General features: G+C 44.3%; 1 protein-coding gene across 4 annotated transcripts; it reads right to left on the bottom strand.

Moving 5' to 3' along the window:
* Positions 1-1,139: 1,139 nt before the first annotated feature.
* Positions 1,140-18,811, bottom strand: bag6l (BCL2 associated athanogene 6, like). Of its 4 annotated transcripts, none has more exons than XM_034705318.1 (25): positions 18,452-18,811; positions 18,046-18,133; positions 16,518-16,635; positions 14,481-14,707; positions 14,311-14,382; positions 13,960-14,082; positions 13,453-13,628; positions 12,708-12,837; positions 12,134-12,337; positions 11,113-11,335; positions 10,330-10,392; positions 9,971-10,239; positions 9,396-9,474; positions 8,538-8,803; positions 8,123-8,366; positions 6,869-7,038; positions 6,682-6,735; positions 6,430-6,532; positions 5,772-5,896; positions 5,447-5,581; positions 5,196-5,252; positions 4,762-4,923; positions 4,527-4,634; positions 3,963-4,109; positions 1,140-3,825 (listed from the first exon to the last, which is right to left on the bottom strand). In XM_034705318.1, the coding sequence occupies exons 2-25, from the start codon at positions 18,124-18,126 to the stop codon at positions 3,727-3,729; spliced, it is 3,435 nt and encodes a 1,144-aa protein (XP_034561209.1). In that variant the 5' UTR covers positions 18,127-18,133; positions 18,452-18,811; the 3' UTR covers positions 1,140-3,726. The 4 variants fall into 4 exon arrangements, with proteins under 4 accessions (XP_034561209.1, XP_034561212.1, XP_034561210.1 ...); XM_034705321.1 differs by having other exon boundaries at positions 11,113-11,332; positions 18,452-18,740; XM_034705319.1 differs by having other exon boundaries at positions 18,464-18,740.
* Between the last annotated feature and the right edge of the window lie 28 nt (positions 18,812-18,839).

Genomic DNA, 18,839 nt, shown 5'->3' with positions numbered 1-18,839 from the left:
ATAGTAAATGGATGTGTGTATTGTGGTCATAAGGTCCCCATAATGCAGACTATGAGTCAATGAAGTGAAAAAAAAAAAAAACATTCAACAATTCGTTGACCATTGGCAAAATCCTACAAATCAGATTTGACTATACAAATCCTTAGTGGGGTCCCCCCTGATACAAAGGTACTCACACAGTATTTAATCTAAAGTAATTTTTGAATTGAAAAGTCATTTGTGCAGCTTACAAAAAGTCCCTCAGTTTTGTATGTACATTGATGATCCCAGAGGATGAACCCTAAGGGAATAGTGGCCCTTCACCACAGCTGCCTGTTCTGATTCTCAACTTTCATGTTAGAAATAAAGAAATATGATGATAACAGATTTGTCTGATGTCATTCATGCTTCCCAGAGGATGAACTCTATTTTTTTTTTGTAACAATCTTACGGCAGCTTTATGCACAGCATGTCTCACCATCTCAACAAAAGAATATTTAAAATGTGGTGAAGCACATTCCTGTTCCCCAGCAGATACATCCATCAAGAGTAACCTTTTTATGTTCTTCATTTAACTTATATTTTTATATTTTTGGGTCTTTTTATGCCTGTATTAAGATGACAGTGGACTGAGCAGGAACCCATGACAGAGTGGGGAGTGATATGTAGGTGCAATGTTGCAATTGAACCCAGGCTGTCCGTTGGAGGACTAGAGCCTCTGCATGATGGGCGTGTGACTCAACCACTAGGCCACACTGGGGTCCAGACCTTGAATTCTCCAAATAAAATTTAAACACTGGGTGGTGATAAGCTTTTTATTTTTAACCGCATGTTAAAAATACCTAAACATTTAAAACACCAGAGTGACAGAAAGACTGTCTTCAGATTAAACTCCTGTTATCAGTGGAGTGTGGTGTGTATGTAGATTGATGTAACAGCTGTTTGTGGTTAACAACCATCCTCCTCTTGAACTAAAAGCTCTCCATCAGGGACAAAAACAAGAACTTTTAGTGACACACTTTGATCCATCAAGGATTATGTTGTTCCTTCTTTAGTGACCCAACAGACGAGTCTCTGAGACCGCTCACAGGGTCCTGAGCCCCATGTTGGACACAGCTGTGTCACCTGAGCCTGTCTGAAAATAAAGCTGTACATAAACACAGATTTAAAGTTTGTTTATTTAAATGATCAGCTGATGCAAACAAACTTCACACAGGTACACTCACCTGATCAGCTGTCATGTACTATAATACATCATGAACATTATACTGACATGTTATTATTATATACACTCTTTAAATATGTTATTAAACTGACATGTTAATATTATGATGTACATGTTAGGGGCTCATCCATCAGTCAAATATTCAGATTTCTAAAATACAAAAATGACCTCATCTGATTTCTAAAAATAAAATAAAATATGAACATTGGTCACATGACTGAAACTGACGAAGCTATGACATCACTTCCTGTTTACTATGTGCAATTTGCACTAATTTACAGTTTCATTTTATACAGGTTTATAATGATAATACATCTTCAAGACACACTCAGACAGAATCAGGAGCATCAGGTCCAACACTAGAAACTATCTGAGAGGTTTAAAGGATAAAACAATCATCCACAGGTGAGAAGAAATCTAAACTTATCAACATGTTTTGAGGATAATGCTGCTGCTGCTCGGCTCCCAGTGCTAATATATCCAGATCGTATGATGGGTATAATAGAAGAAGACAGGGATAGATGTCAGCCTCATCCTGTACATTTGATACCGACCATGGTGATTGGGGTTTCCTTGGGAATCGAGCAGGGGCAGCAGGACAGAAGAAGAGAAGCTCAGACAGATTCAGGATATTAAGATAAACCATAACAGCTATCAGCTAAATGGTGTCATTTTCTGAAGTAGGAGAGTCTGCTGAACACGTTTGTGTATTTTTTTTATGTCTGTAGTGACAGAATGGTGAACACAGGAGCAGATTTTAAAAGTGCTGTCAGAGGGTTTCTTCAGGAAATGTCAGGTCTCATTAACATTAGAACAGATTGAGAGAAAGTGGGTGCTCCTGTTACTCTGAAGCTGTTTGTTTCAAAACTGTAAAACTTATTTCCATCACAGTCATATGAGAGCTGAGAGAGGCATGTTCCTGCAGCGTGAGGCTAACAATATGAGTGTGGGGTCAAAACTGAGATAAAGAGATAATCAGAACAGGCGTAAACTGTTGACTGATTGTCCTCATCTCACCAGCAGTAGCATGCCGAACCTGGCTGTCAGGCTGTTTGCGAAACCACCTACAATACTAGTACATACTGATTTGGCCAAAATTCAGTATGTATGTGATTTCAGCAGACCAGTCTCCCTCGCGTACTGTTTCCCACAATGCAGAGTTTTCATTTTTCGGTGCTGTGAAAATTATTAAATTCCATATAAACCACTTCTCAACTTTTTAAATCATAAGTGATACTAAAGACGCAGTTTCGCGATCAGTTATGCCGTTGTTTACTTCTGCTTTCTGAAACCGGAAACCCAGCAACACCTGACCCAGCATCCTGCAGAACAGATCCAACAGAACAGTCATACCACATACTACCTTCAAACACAGTAAGCAGTATGTAGTATGCAGTACGTATTGCATACTACATTCGTAGGTTGTTGGTAAGAGGCAGTTACGAAAACAGGCTCAGACTGACAGAGACAGCTGAAGGAGCAAGGCTGAGCACCTGCCTGGTTCACTGGCCGAGCTTCTAATGATAGAAGTGTATTCATGTTGATTGAATTAAAAATCAGAGCTTCTATTTAGTGAGCAGAGTGGTCATTGTGCTGAGGTGAACCCTTGACTACAGTCTCCTGTTGCAGACATCTATGTTATATAAAAGAATGATCTATTAATCTTACTTTTGTTTCATATGAATCAAAGACTCTCTCTTTCTGGAATGTCTTCATTTCACTGGATCAGTCCTTCCAGGATTCTTTGGATGATCTGTGACATGTGGTCTAAAAGGATTTTGTGATTTTGCAGCAGTAAACAGGGTTACTGCACAGACGGTTTCGGTGGTTCAAAGTTTGTTTGTGTAAAGAAGTGTGGGTTAATTTAGTGGAAGAGTTGCAGAGATCAGTAAAAGCAGGGATGGATGAATGAGTGTGACCTCTCTAAATGATACTGCACTTCTGTGGTGATACAGTGTGACTCTGACAGAGAGCGGTCTGTGTTGACTGTTAGTCTCATGCTGTTAAACCTTCTCTCTCAGTGTGCTGTCAGTACTCTCACTTCATCCAGACTCGGTCTTCTTGTCTTCATTTTCACATCAGCTCAGTATTGTCTCATATCACTGGACTGTACTCGCACAGTGCTCTGTCTCTGACACTCGGACTCCACCAGAGCTGCTGATGATCAGCTCTCAGATTAAATAATCCAGATAATTCATAATCCCTCCTCTGCTGCTATTCTCATGTCAGGGACTGGTTCTCAAACTGATTCATCCTCAGAGTGTCTGAGAGAAGGGGGTGATCCTGGTCCAGTATCCAGAGGGGTCCACAGTCTGCCGCTCTGACAGAACCACAGGAGAGGAGGAATGACTGAGCAAAGCCTCTCCAGCTCAGGGTTATTATGGGATGTTTCAGGTCCATGCTGCAGGCGGAGAGGGGCTTAGTCCTGGTCTGGACCTGATCCTGCTTCTCTGTGGGTCAGGACTCTGGATCAGGACTCTGGATCAGGACTCTGGTTAAGGAAGTTTGGAGTCTGAGGAGGTTTAGGATTCCTCCGCAGAGAAAGCTCGGTAGGTGTTGGGGAATCTCTGGGAGTTGTAGTCCGGATCATCTTTCACTCGCTCACTGATGTCGTTCTTTACCTGCAGGAGAGAGAGAGAGAGAGAGAGAGAGAGAGAGAGAGAGAGAGAGAGAGAGAGAATTAAAAAGTCCCTTTATTTAAAACATTGAGACTGTATCAATGATTACAAATACACAGGTGAGCATGAGTGTGTTTTACCTGTCTCGTGTATTCCTCCTGTAGCTCAGGTGTCTCCAGCTCCCCCTGCAGGCTGAGAGGGGGAGTGATAGGAAGGACTCCAGCAGCTCGAGCGGCTCGACCCACAGCTTCAGACAGAGATAGCTGAGGACCATCGCTCTGACTCGTCTGAGGACAGAAAATATAAAGTTACTGCTGTGTAAGAGGAATGTTAGCCTAGTTTAACACGAAGACTAGCCCGTCTCTGTACCCTAACAGCTCGGGCTGTTCTGTCCTCTTAGCTACCTCATACAGCTGATGTGTAAACTTTTCACAGAACATGTAAGACAATGCTTTAAGTGATGTATGAATGTTGTCATCCTGTAGTTTATCCAGGAGAGGGAGCTCTGACTCCATAGTCCTCTCAGCACTGTCTGCCATGTTAAATAATGTCAGATATATTTTATTCTTTATCTTCTACAGGAAAAACTCTCACCCCCTGATGTCATAATCAGTGAGAGTGAGTGAGTGTGTGCGTGTGTGTGTGTGTGTGTGTGTGTGTGTGTGTGTGTGTGTGTGTGTGTGTGTGTGTGTGTTTGGTCTCACCTTCCTCCTCTTGGCCGGCATGCCATGCAGGTATGCATCAGAGAGGGGGGGCTGAGCTTTAATCTTCCTCTGAGAGAGCATGTCATGTCTGATGATGGGAACCCACTCCTGAAGAACACACAGCAGATGCACACTGCTGTTATACACACTGATATACACACTTCTGTTGTGTGTTTGTGTGTGTGTGTGTGTGTGTGTGTGTGTGTGTGTGTGTGTGTGTGTGTGTGATTCTCACAGGTGGGACAGCTGCTGCCCAGGTCTCCACCTCAGGTGCCTCCTCCTCCTCCTGAGCTGAGGGGGCTTCTGCAGGATGCTGAGGGTCTCCTGATGGAGCTGCTCCCCTCTCTCCTCTCTCCTCCTCTATGGAGGCTGCAGCTGGAGACACACTCTCCTCCATCTGTGGGGAGGGAAAATCAAATGATTCACACCTAGACTGCGGAGATGTGGACTCACACTTGGACTGTGTCTTCTTCTGATGACTGTCTTATGAAGTTTAACAGTGTGCTCTGGTCCACTGGGTTTAAGGTCAGAGTTTACATGAAGGTGTGTTTGCTTCAGTCTGTTGGAATGAGCTGGTTTTGCAGCAGGAGCACAGTTAAACACATGAACATCACAGACACAGCTCAGACTGACAGAAAGATCCAGACAGATGTTAAAGATCAGACTCACCTCCACGTTCAGACTCTGTGAGGGGGGGTCAGCCTCCCCTTCATTCCTTCGATTCACCTGAAAACACAGCACAGGTTTGCTATGAATCTATGGGTCTAAATACTCACACCTGATCAAAGATTAAACCAAGCTTACAACCGTTAATGTTCAATAATAAATATAATATATATAAGATAATATATAACACAAGGATTTTATTTTAAACACAAACTGTCAGATCAGACTCATACAGTTATTTATTTACAGATCACCTGGGTGTGGATGACGTAGCGCTGGATCTGGTCCTCAGTGACCGGGTTGTGGTCCAGGATCACATGAAGCCTCATGGACATCATACTGGTGAGCCAGTTCACCAGACTGGGATTGACCTCTGCGGACATCCTCCTCTATGTACACACACACACACACACACACACACACACACACACACACACACACACACACACACACACACACACGCACACACGCACACACACATAATTAACGAACACAGTCACAGTTTCATATGTGTGTGTGTATGTGTGTGTTTGTGTATGTGTGTGTGTGTGTGTGTGTGTGTGTCTGCATTATACATACGATTCTGTGGTTGATGACAGCAGTCAGCGCTCTCTGCTCTCCTCTCAGACAGAACAGGTTCAGAGCCAAACACTCAAACAGACCCTGAGTACACAGCAGCAGCAGGCGGGGACCGAACGTCTGATCTGTGTCACACACACACACACACACACACACACACACACACACACACACACACACACACACACACACACAAACACACACACACACACACACACACACACACACACACACACACACACACACACACACACACACACACACACACACAGAGGGAACAATCACACAAATGTGTATTAACATCAGCATGTAGAAAACTGTTAATGAGACATCAACCACAAATAAGAAAACATCCTGTAGTGTAATGTTGACCTACTATGAGCGCCGTATGTGTGTGTATGGGGGGGTGTGTGAACTCAGAAGATAAAAGTCTGGAACATAGAGTATGAGTGAGTGGGAGGGGCTGTGTTGTTGTTTACAGTGGGAGGAGTTTCTCTGCTGTAATGTCTTCACAGCTCACCTCAGTTGTTGTCTGTTTTCTGTTGGGGTTGTGTTTGTTGTGTTTGTGTTGTGGAAGTCTGGTTACAGATAAGAAACATGAAACACACGAAAGAAGACGGGAAATGAGACGTGAACTCCTCCCTCTACCTGTGCTCACCTGAGCAGTGCAGGATGTGAGAGGCCATCTGAGTGAACTTCAGCCTGAGGAACGACAGGTTGGTCTGCACGATGTCCACTCCATCTCTGACTGTTACCGAGGCCTGCACACACACACACACACACACACACACACACACACACACACACACACACACACACACACACACACACACGCACACACAGAGCTGATTTACATTATGCACACACGGCTCAGTGCAGTGTGTGTTACATGAAGAGAGGAGGGCCTTACGAAGCTGTCAGTGATGTACTCCTCCAGCCCGTTGATGAGCTCCTCAGCTGCTGCCTGAACACAAACAGACAGAGAAACTGTAATGAAAACTCATCTACCCGTGTGTGTGTTTGTGTGTGTGTGTGTTTGTGTTTGTGTTTGTATTTGTGTCTGTGTGTGTGTGTGTGTGCGTGCATGTACCACATACAGAGATGTTGGTCTCTGTGGGCTCTCGGCCCTGCAGGTAGTGTTCAGTGAAGAAGTTTCTGAGCTGAGGCTGAATGCGGCTCAGAGGCTGAGCGTTGCCGTGCAGCAGCAGAACCATGTCCACCATGGAGAAACTCTGACACACCAGAGACAGTAGGTCCCCAAAGAACCCTGCAGGAGGAGACCCAGACCAGCAGAACATCAGCAAGACCTGAACCAGACCAGCAGAACATCAGCAAGACCCAAACCAGACCAGCAGAACATCAGCAAGACCCAAACCAGACCAGAAACACATCTTCATTAAGAGTCTGTTTCAGAATAACCCAGAACCAGCTGCCTCTGAAAGCGACAGTGAATTTTTAAGGTGTATCCATAGGTTAGTGATAAATGACTTCTGTTACTGTGTCCTGCATGTTCATTAAAAAACTTGAGCAGCAACAGCGTGGTCAGATCATAAAGATAAGAGAAATTCACCCCTCCAGACATGACAATAAACACTGTCATGAGTCCCAGTTTCACTGTAAACAGTAAGTTCCTCAGAGGCTTCACTCTGGCAAACTTCAGCAGTATGAACCTGAAAAAGAAACTGATGTTCTTGTAATTAACGGCTCTTTAGATTGCTGAAATATAAACATCATCAGCTTTGTCTGGTCTGTCCTCAAGAGGAGAAGAAAACTTTTCAAATGTTTGTTGAATGAAGATGGGATGCATCCTTTCTGATGCATTCCAGGAAGTCAGGAAATCTAAACTCTGATTGTCTTAGTGACTCAGCATCAAGCTGATGATCTAGAACAGATTGTTAGCTGCTCTTCATGCAGACATCTGTTCCTAGAGATAAATTAACAGTCCTCAGGTTACCAACAATGGGAGCTGGGATGTCATTTTGTTAGATTCTGTTCCTCCTGCTGTTGCTCTCCTTACAGACTGTTTTACCTGCAGACACCAAAGCCTGCTAAGACCTGATTGGTCAATACTACTCATCTATAGATACAGATTAAAACACAGTAATGTTCTCCCTGCAGTATTAAAAGAGTTTGACCTGACAAAGACGCAGGTGTTGAAACTTTGTGATTATCTGTGGCGTTAAGATGCTTGTACATGAAGAGCCACAAAAAAACAGATTTAAACAGAGTCCAAACTATCCACACATTGTCAGCTCATAGGTAAGGACAATAGATACAACTGAGTAAATACAAGTATAGATTAAGAAGAAAAGTAGTGTATAGATACAAAGAGGTAACTCTAGATAACTCACCCACGGCGTCCCCTGAGCCCGGGCTGAACAGGTTGCTTGTCTGGGACAGTCTCTGGATGAACTGGGCGATGCTCTCTCCGCCCCCCTGCTGAGCCCCCAGAGAGCTCATCATGGTGGATAGAACGCCCTGCACGATGCCCGTGAACAGCTCCGGGCTCAGAGAGTCCCCACTGCTGACAGGCTGAGCGTGGGTGGGGCCAACAGGCTGAGAAGGGGGCGGGGCTCCTGGTGTGCCAGCAGGAGGCTGAGTAGAAACAAAAAGGAGAATTATGATTAATCTGCCAATAAACTTTATAACAAACACATGATCTGAGTGTAGTCAACCTTCAGGCCATGTCTGCTCAAAACAAAGAAATCCATAGTAACATATTCCATCTATCATAAGTAGACTCTACCTGCCTCCACCTCGACCCACCTGGTTGTAGTCTGTCAGGCCCTGGAAGAAGCCTGCACCCCCAGGGAGAGTCACAGTGATGGAGGGAGCAGGTCCGGATCCCGTTCCCCCCCCTCCTCCTGCCGTCCCCCCCAGCAGAGAGCCCAGAAGCTGGGCCAGGTTCCCCTCAGCACTGCTCTCTGCTGGCTGGCTTGAGGTGGTGGAGGTCTGAGCGGAGGTAGCAGAGGAGGGAGGGGAGGTTGAGGATGAGTCAGAGGAAGAGGAGGAGGAAGAGGTCATGTGATCACCTGCAGAAGTCAGGAGAAGAGACAGACTGTTTAAGAAAGACTAACCTGGACTGGATCACTCTGCTAAATGATGTTTATGGTAAGCAGAGTTTTTTTCTTTGTCTTCAGTGAGAGTTTGTCAGACAGAGAGGGTCAAATGTGTGATGTGGGACGTGGCAAACATGGCAAGCATTATTTTCAAGTTAAGGTGGCCTCACATTAGGTTTTATTCACTGCCTATGATGATTCATGTTTGTCTCTCTGTGTCATGAAAGAAGTGAAGAATGAACAAACACTGATCTGTCTGCATCTTCAGCATAACATTAATATTTCACCTTTATACAGCCGTTTACCGACACAGTACTCTACATACTCATACATATCTGTTTCTATCACTGCAGTGAGAGAGCATGAGAGCAGGGTCACACTACAACAGAAAGAGTGAGTGAGTGAGTGAGTGAGTGAGTGAGTGAGTGAGTGAGTGAGTGAGTGAGTGAGTGAGTGAGTGAGTGTGAGTGTGTGTGTGTGTGTGTGTGTGTGTGTGTGTGTGTGTGTGTGTGTCTGCATTATACATACAACTCTGTGGTTGTATGTGTGCAGAGAATGAACACACCTGTGTGTCCTGGAGTCAGCAGCTGTCCCACTAGACCGCTTATCATCTGAGTGAGGGAGGAAGGAGGAAGAGGAGGAGCCTGAGGTAGAGGAAGAGCAGGTAAGTAACACACTAACAACACTTTAATGATCTGAAGTTATTGACACAGAGGAGGAGGAGGAGGAGGAGGAGGAGGAGGAGGAGGAGGAGGAGGAGGAGGAGGAGGAGGAGAAGGATGAGCCTAAAGAAGAGGAGGAGTACCAGCAGGTTCCATCAGCATCATGGTTCTGGTATTAATGTGTGTATGTGTGTATTTTCTGTGGTGTTGTCTCTGGGTGGATGTTTATGTCAGAGTGAATGTCATCCTGCTGCTTTAATCAAACTCTGTTTACTTCGTGTTGAATAAGGTATTTATCTACGTTTATTGAATCAATAAATACAAAACAAAAAAAAAAGCATGTTACTCTGCTCAGGTGTTATATGTCCAGCAGGGGGCACTGTGGCCCTCCAGCTGATGTTAAATTAAATAATAATTAATAGTTAATTATGTGTCAATAAACTGATTAATGAGCAGAAACAGTATGATATGGTTTTACCTGTCCAGCAGGGGGCACTGTGGCCCTCAGGTTGATAGTAGTTCCTCTGGTTCCTGCAGGTGGGGGGAGGCGGGGGGAGAAGGAGGGTCTGGTGATGACCACCCTGGCTTGAGTGGGGTGGGCGGGCTGTGGAGGGGTGGTTCCTTCAGGTGCTGATCCTGATCCAGGTGTGATGTGAGGTGGGGGTCCGCCTGAGGCTGCAGCAGCCATGACAGCGGCCTGCTGGGAGATCTGATGGACGATGGCCTGCATGAACTCAGGGGGGAGACCTGAGAGGGGAGGGGAGGTCACTGATGGGGGTCTGTACTCAAAACATGTACGTAAGGAGTGTTACATTAAAGTTTAACAGTAGGACTCACCTGTCTGTGGTGTACCTGCAGCATGAGCCTGACCTGTAGTATGAGCGCCGGCAGCTGACTCACCTGTTCCAATGAAATATAGATACAAAGAGCTTATATCCAACCATGATGTAAACAAAACAACGGCATCAGCTTCATCAGAAACTACGTCAGCTTATTCAGGAACTTCATCAGCTTCATCAGAAACTGTCAGCTTCATCAGGAACTGCATCATCTTCATCAGAAACAGCATCATCTTCATAAAAACTACATCCGCCTCATCAAAGACTGCATCAGCTTCATCAGAAACTACGTCAGCTTCATCAGGAAATGCATCCGCTTCATAAAAGACTACATCAGCTTCATCAAAGACTGCATCAGCTTCATCAGAATCTGTGTCAGCTTCATCAGAAACAGCATCATCTTCATTAAAACTACATCAGCTTCATCAAAGACTGCATCAGCTTCATCAGAAACTACGTCACTTTCATCAGAAACTGTGTCAGTTTCATCAGGAACTGTGTCAGTTTCATCAGGAACTGCATCCTCTTCATTAAAAACTACATCAGCTTCATCAAAGACTGCATCAGCTTCATCAGAAACTACGTCACTTTCATCAGAAACTGTCAGTTTCATCAGGAACTGCATCATCTTCATTAAAAACTACATCAGCTTCATCAGAAACTGTGTCAGCTTCATCAGAAACTACATAACTTTGACACAGCTCAGTAATGCTCTTTCTTTCTGTATATAACTTTCTTTATCGGTTCACACTCTGTGACATTCATCCGTAATCTGACCTACCATCGAGGTTCATCTGCATCATGACCACCGGCTCCATGGTCTGATGGGTGATCCGGATCACTCTAGGTCCTGCTCCTCCCTGATGATTGGTCCCATTAGAAGGTGGAGGCGGAGCCTGGCCTACAGCCTGCTGATCTGATTGGCCAGCAGTTGGAGGGGGCGCCCCTTCAGTTGTCTGTCTCCCATTGGACGTCATGGTGACAGTTGTCCCCAGGTTAATCTGCTGCAGACAGAGACAGATTATAGTGTACAGACTCATTATTAATTATAAATCTTCATAAAACTACATCTACACATTTCAGAGGACAGCAGAGTAAATGTTTAATCACTGATGTGTTTCTTTTTCATGGGGTCATAAATACGTGACATGTTGATCTAATGTCTCAGTGAGTTGAGAAAAAAATCTCAGTTTTGCTGTTCAGCAGTTTGCTTCAGCACTCAGTCCTCACTGAAGTTACAGTCAGGATCAAATCCATCCAGTCAAATCATACCTCGATAACTCACACTGAAGGGTGATTAGAGTCAGGAGCAAAAGGTTTAACACTGATCTGTTATTTCCTCTTCCTGCTAGATTAGATTGAACACGTGTGATGCGGAGACTCTGAAAACAGCAGGCTGTTAAAATGTCTCAGCCTGACGGTGAGTTCATGGTCAGTCAGATAAAAACCTCTGAGCTGCTGTCTGTGAAACATTAACGTACGTGAGAAAACACAGGTGTTTGTATCAGGAAACACACACACGCACACACCGCACACACACACATTTCTATCAGATCAGCAGTAAGAGGTGACTCTGATCCACTCAGAGCAGTCTCTGTCAGCTCCTCTGTGTCTAAACAGTCTGATTTAAACCCTGTAATCTAAAATTACTCCAAATTAAGATCCTTAATGTTAATCCCTCCACACTCAGATTATAATCCAGTTTCAGTTCCTCTATCCTCTCTGTATCTCTTTATTAAAACAGTTTAACAGACAGTAAACTGAGTGATAATAATCTCCTCTCAGATTACAATCCAACCTACTGGGAGGGGGACGTGAGGCAGGCCGGTCTGGACCAGGACCGGGTGAGATAGGTGGGTGATGGGTCGGACCACGTACAGGTGACGAGGAGGAGGGGCTGCCAGGTTGCAGCGCAGGTCACCTAGGACAACCAAGGTGTTACCGAGAAGACGGAGAGCATCACCAACCAGGTTCAGTATGCGCTGATCCTCCTCCCTCTCCTCTGTCTGAGCACAGAGACGTGGAGACATGAGGACAAGGAGACAAGGAGTCAAGGAGTCAAGGAGTCAAGGAGACATGAACATGCACAAACAGGACAGACCCTGATAGTAATTAATACACCAATCAAAAGGGAAATGAATCAACAATACTTTCAAAGTTGATGAATGTTTAAGGTTATTCAAAGGTTTAAAACATTTCCTTTGATTGGAGGATTTCAAGTTTAGAGTCGTTTTATTAAAGCAGTGTCTTCGTTTAGCGGTGGAAGACAACTTAAGACGTTGGACATTGTGACGTCACAAACAAAAGGTTAATACTGTTTGTGTGTGTGTGTGTGTGTGTGTGTGTGTGTGTGTGTGTGTGTGTGTGTGTGTTTACATTGTTGTTGTAGTCTGCAGACGTTGCTGCTCCCAGGATGGAGTGTGTTCTCTCTATAAATGGTCTTAACCTCTCCTCCACCCTCCTCACCTCCGACAACACCTCCACAAACTCTGCAGGACTCGGGTGGCTGAGGACAGGGACACACACACACACACACACACACACACACACACACACACACACACACACACACACACATTATATATAATGTATTCAGTTCACCATATGTAATACATGATGTCGACTCTACATGCTTTAATCTGCACGATCAGGAGAGGAAACCTGCAAGCGACTCACTGTAGTCCATAATTATTGTGGTGAAGATGCAGACATTTTGTAACATGGATCTGAGTGTGTATCACACAGATTATTATATCTTATTTTTAACAGTTTTCTAGAATTGTTTTTTTTTCAGTTCAGTCTGTAATTATCCTCCACGCTGCACCTCATGCAGCTCTCCCAGTGTGCGTCTGCATCTCTGTATTTCATTTATAATGATGAAAGTGAAGTGGATGGACAGAGGGAGAGAGAGTGATGACAGTCCTTATACTTTGTTTTATAGGTGTTTATGTTGGAAAAGTCAGCCCATATTTTCAGCCTCCTGTTATTACTCATGGAGTGGAGGCTTGAGCCTGAGTCCCTGATGTGATACAATCTGACACCATGTTGAAACAAAGTTATGGATTCATGTTGCAAAACATTCGACCTGTGAGCTGCTCTTTAGTTCCTCTCGCTGTCTTACTTTGGCCCTGTGCCACCGGCTGCTCCGTCAGTCTGGGTGGAGGTGGAGGATGATGGAGCAGAGCTGGTGTCCATGGACTGTGACGCTGCAGCTCCTCCATCAGAGGAGGAGGAAGAGGATGGAGGAGGGGAGGAAGATGAGGGAGGGACCTCTGACTGTGAATCTCTGGAAACTCCCTGCAGCACATGAACACATCACAGACAACATCAATACACACACATCTATACTGCATAAGCAGTTTTATTATGTCAACATCACAAACAATCCACTGAAGCATCACAGGACACTTCCAGTTTATCTAAGCAAAAGCATGATGGGAAATGTAGTGCTATAAATGGAGCTCAATGATCAGATGATCTCTGACCTGCTGACTCACTGTGTGATGAACGTCACACACTGAGAGTCTGTCTTTCAGAGGGAATAATCCCAGTACAATGAGGGTTAAATAAATAAATATATCAGGCTGTATATAAACACCAGTGTGGGGTTGTTTGTGTGTCTTTGTACCTCCAGTCTGTGGATCAGGGAGCAGGCATCTCTCAGTAGGTTTTCAGCCAGCTGCAGCCTCATTCTGGACTCACTCTGCACTGCAGGGTCCACATTAATCTGAACATCCACCGAGCCATTACTCTGAATACACACACACACACACACACACACACACACACACACACACACACACACATACACACACCACACACACACACACACACACACACACACACAGACACACACACACACACACACACACACACACACACACACACACACACACACACACACACACACACATAGAGTTATTACAGAAGAGGGGTGTATAAAGGGTTAAATGATGCGGCGTGAACTGTGAGCTGTTACCCCTGTACTGGTGCTCACTCTGGTGTTTCTTCCTGCTTCACCAACTCCAGACATCATCTGCTGCACCGACATCTGAAACACACACACACACCACAGCTGTTACACTGAACTATCAGGCCCCCCCATACACACACACACATACACACACACATACACTCTCCCTCACTCACCTGTATCTGCTGGGGGTCCATGATGTTGACAGGCAGGTTGAACGTGCCCAGCATCACATAGCTGTTCCCGTTGCGGTCGTGTGGTGCATGTTGGGAGGAGGTGGAGGCATGGCTGCTGCTGACTCCGCCTTCTTCTCCCCCAGAGGAAACACCTGCCCCACCTGGACTGGTCATGGAGGCCTGAGGGGGGGCTCGTTCCACCAGGTGGATCACCTTCCCATCTACGTCTGATGAGAATGTGCAGAGTTGAGGTGGAGGATGTTTTTGTTTCATGAAGATCAGTTTGAGAGCTTCAGGGTCAGACCGTCGGAAACCTGCTGACACCTCACTGAGGTTCAGTTACTGCTGCTTGGATTACATATTCTTCTCTCCCAAAGAGATTTTTCTCAATACTCTTTAAGTTTATGTTGATTCAGAAAAAGGAATGTGTAAATTAATATTAACAATGTTGAATATGATCAGGATCAAATACAGTGTATTTCTGTATCTGTAGTCTCTGGTTAAGGTTTGAAAATAAGAGGTACTCTATTGTTGCAGGTCTGATCCTACTATGGGTGTATAAAAATCATCTCATTAACAATAACACTGAAGCAGCTGAAACATGTGTGAACCCCATGTTGATGAATACCTGTTTGAGTGACTGTTCCCCTCACTTGTACCTGGGTTAGTTTTTTATTGAGCTCAGCAGCAGCTTCTAACACTAGAAGTGCTATCATATACAATACAGAGTTTATTGTACTTTAAACACTTTATTTTGTTACAGCGTTTCCAGCGAGGACCTGGTATAGTTCCTGTCCATGACATGTTCTGGCATGAGAATAAAGCCTTGTTGAATCTTAATGCAGTCAGGCTGTGCTGCTGCTTTCTGTAACGTCAGCATTACACACTGTGCTAATAAAGATATGATGACAGTCAACACTGATGAAGATTAACCTCAAACGTCAGTGCTACAGATCACAGCAAGTCACTGATGTGAGTGGTCATTTAGACCATCACAGTGTAAACATTATGATAACAGGGCAGCAGGTCTGAATCACAGCTGCACTCAGGTCATAATGACAGAGACGCTGAGCAGACACTGACCCAACTAAAGGTTTAATCATCAATCATAGTACCATGAACAGACCAGGTCTCTGATGAATACAGAGCAGCTCAACTGGTTATAATCATCTCGGCTGTATTTCCATCAACATCTGAGTTAAAACATTATTTATTTGTTACTGTTCCATCTCAAGGCTCACCTGTTCCTGTGCTGCTGAAGGAGAGCAGAACATAGCAAACTCTAAGCTGCTCTAACTTTCATTCTGTGTTTATGATAAATGACTGTCTGTAAAGTGACAGCTGTCAGTCAGAGAAGAACTCACAGACCGTCGTCAGTGATGGATGTTTTAGCCTCTTTCAGCTCCTTCTTTTGGAGCTGACAGTAACAGTTTCAGTAAAATACTGTTCAGTCCACCTAACTGCAGGGAGAGCTCAACGCACCCCAGGTATCTTTACTTATCTGTCCTCTCTGACCTTCAGAGAAGAGCTCACACTCATTAAGGCACATGTAAGGAGCAGCGTCAGCAACATGTGACCAATCACAGACATGAACAGTCTGCTGTCTGATCTTTGTCTTTGAGAGTAAGAGTGACTTTCCTCCTAATTTATTTGTTTGCTGAAAAAACAAAGACCAACTGTGAGTAAACCTGCCAAAATAAACTCTCGATCCTTTTCCTGATGTAGCAGATGATGTCATTACTTCCACCTGTGTTTGACAGGTGGCACAGACTGTTGTGAAAAGAGACTACACTATATAAAGAAGACAGTTAGTTTGTTAATAGTCACCATGTCATGGTTTCAACACTACTAAGTTAATGCACAGGAGAGACTCACTGCTCAGCTAACCTGCACTGTCAATACGCTGGGCCTGCTGTGTGTGTGCGTATGTGTGTGTGTGTGCGTATGTGCGTATGTGTGTGTGTGTGTGTGTGTGTGTGTGTGTGTGTGTGTGTGTGTGTGTGTGTGTGCGTGTGCGTATGCGTGTGTGTTACTAACTGTACTCGGTGAGTGTGCGTTCATCCTGCAGCACCCTGCCCTGATAGATGAGTCTCTGTTTGTCCACTGGGATCTCCACTGAAGCTGCAATGTGGTCTTTAAACTGCTTCACTGTCAGCTGAAGGAAAACAGACAGACACAAACACACACACACAAATGTCATTCATTAACCATTGTGCCTTCACTAATCAGATCTGCTTTAATCAATATTTTAAGGGTTATTTTGGCCTTTATTTTGATAGAGACAGGAAACTTGGAGACAGAATGGAGGACGATCTGCACCACATCAGGACTACTGTAGGCATCCTTTTCAGGGATATGATTAAACTCTTAATATATTATCTCTATTTGATGTATTTATCGGAGAACTCCCCCTAGCCCTGTTCTTTACTTGTTTTAATATGCATTAAGGACTTTTCACTTTTTAATAAAGTCCAAGAAAACTACATCCCCAAACTGTGCGGTGTACAGCCAATCATATTGTGAAACATACCCAGCAGGCACAGGACCCTGAGCAGATCTGACCCCCCGAACACATCCGGTCCCTGCACCGGGGATCTATCCTACCACTTGTGTAACACAGAATGGAGCTTCTGCACAGGGGATGCCTGCTCAACCTGACCTGAACCATCGCCCTTCCCTGCAGGTGTTTCGACGCTGTGTGAATTTGTAACAATAAAAGGCAACACAACAAAACAGATGTTTGTCCACAGTCTTAATTTAAAGTAATTATAAAATTACAAACTCCTGCTAAACTCTGATGACTTTTACACAAGTGCCCCCTCCAACAAGAGAAACATACTGTAGCTCATGATAAGACACCTGATAATATCACGATACAGCAGTTCTCAAATACTTAGACTTCAAGATAATCATAAAAGATGCATAAGGACATCTAATTTACTGGAGAATACTAAATGCCCCTTTAAAGCTGCCATTGGTAGGAATGGTGTAAAAAACGAAAAGGTCATAATGCTCATCGGTACTCATCGGTACTCATCGGTAAGTGGAGTAATTTGAGACTATTGCGAAATCTCTTCATTTTCCAATGCCTTTGTATCAAGCAATGTTATTATTCCCTTCGTTCCCATTATGACGGACCAATCATAGCTAATCTCCAATCCTCTGTCCTGATTGGTTAAGGGGTGGCCCCTACTACGTCCTTCGATTGGTTATGAGTTCGGCACTATCATGATTGTGCACACCGATCTGTGTTAGGGGGTTAAGAGGAAATCTGGTTGGGAGGGATAGTGTTGACATTCAAAGTCCCTCTCTCTGAACAGATGTTTACTCTGTGACTACCAACAGCAGCTTTAAGGTTAAGTGTAGTGTTGATGTCATTAGCGCCACCATGAGGAGTCATGTAGTAGTGAGGCAGTGAGTTAGAGCCAGAGGTAGCATAACTGTATCAATCGTGTATTGGGGTGGCCAATCAGATGTCAATGGTGACCCTCTGGATCCGCCCCTGCTTGTGATTACACAGTAGATGAGTGTAAACAGAGCTGGTGAGTTAAACAGCGTCAGGTACCTCTCCTGAGACTTTGTAGGTCCGGCTCTGAGAGTCCAGAGTCTTCACTGTGACCTGGATCAGCCCACTGGACTCCGACATCTTTGACCTAAAACATAAAAAATAAAGATATTAATCATGCAAATAAAATAATTCCTCTAGAAATAAAGGCAATAATGAAATATGTTTTATATTAAACACTAAAAATAATACATTGATACAACACCCATAACTCATTAATAATGCATGAATTAAGCATTAATAACTCATTAATAAAGCATTAATAGCACAGTCAGAGCTAAGCAAATTAAGATTTATCTTGAATCCGTTAAAGGGTAGAAAGGACCGAGCTGCAGATGAACCCGGTGTCAGTGAGAGAGACATCAAACCGAGACATGTGTGAGATTATTGCAGCAGCACTGCTAACCTGCTAACTCACAGCTGACTGCTCTGTTGTTGTTATTAGCTTGTTAGCCAGCTAACGTTAGCTAATCCCAAGTACCGGGGGCTAACAGTGCTCAATATTAAATCTGCCCGGGATATATCGGTGCTAACGTTCAGCGGAGAGCCGGTAAGATTTCCTTTAGAGTCCGTCAGTGAGTCCCACAGCCCAGGCAGGTTAAATGAAAAGGTTAACCCTGGTTAAATGAATGAGCGCATCAGCTAGCATACTAACTAGCTTCATTGACCCAAACACGGCTGAGTGCGACGTCATGAGGTCCAGTGACGTCATGACAGGCGTCTGCTCCGCGCCTGAGCGCTTTTCTGTTTTCATAGCTCTAGAAATCTGTTTTAAAAGTCTTACTTTGACAATA

This window comes from Notolabrus celidotus, chromosome 16, assembly GCF_009762535.1.
Source record: "Notolabrus celidotus isolate fNotCel1 chromosome 16, fNotCel1.pri, whole genome shotgun sequence".
Taxonomy (NCBI): Eukaryota; Metazoa; Chordata; class Actinopteri; order Labriformes; family Labridae; genus Notolabrus; species Notolabrus celidotus.
Note: the sequence above shows the minus strand (reverse complement) of the source record. Positions and strands in the feature narration are given on the sequence as shown.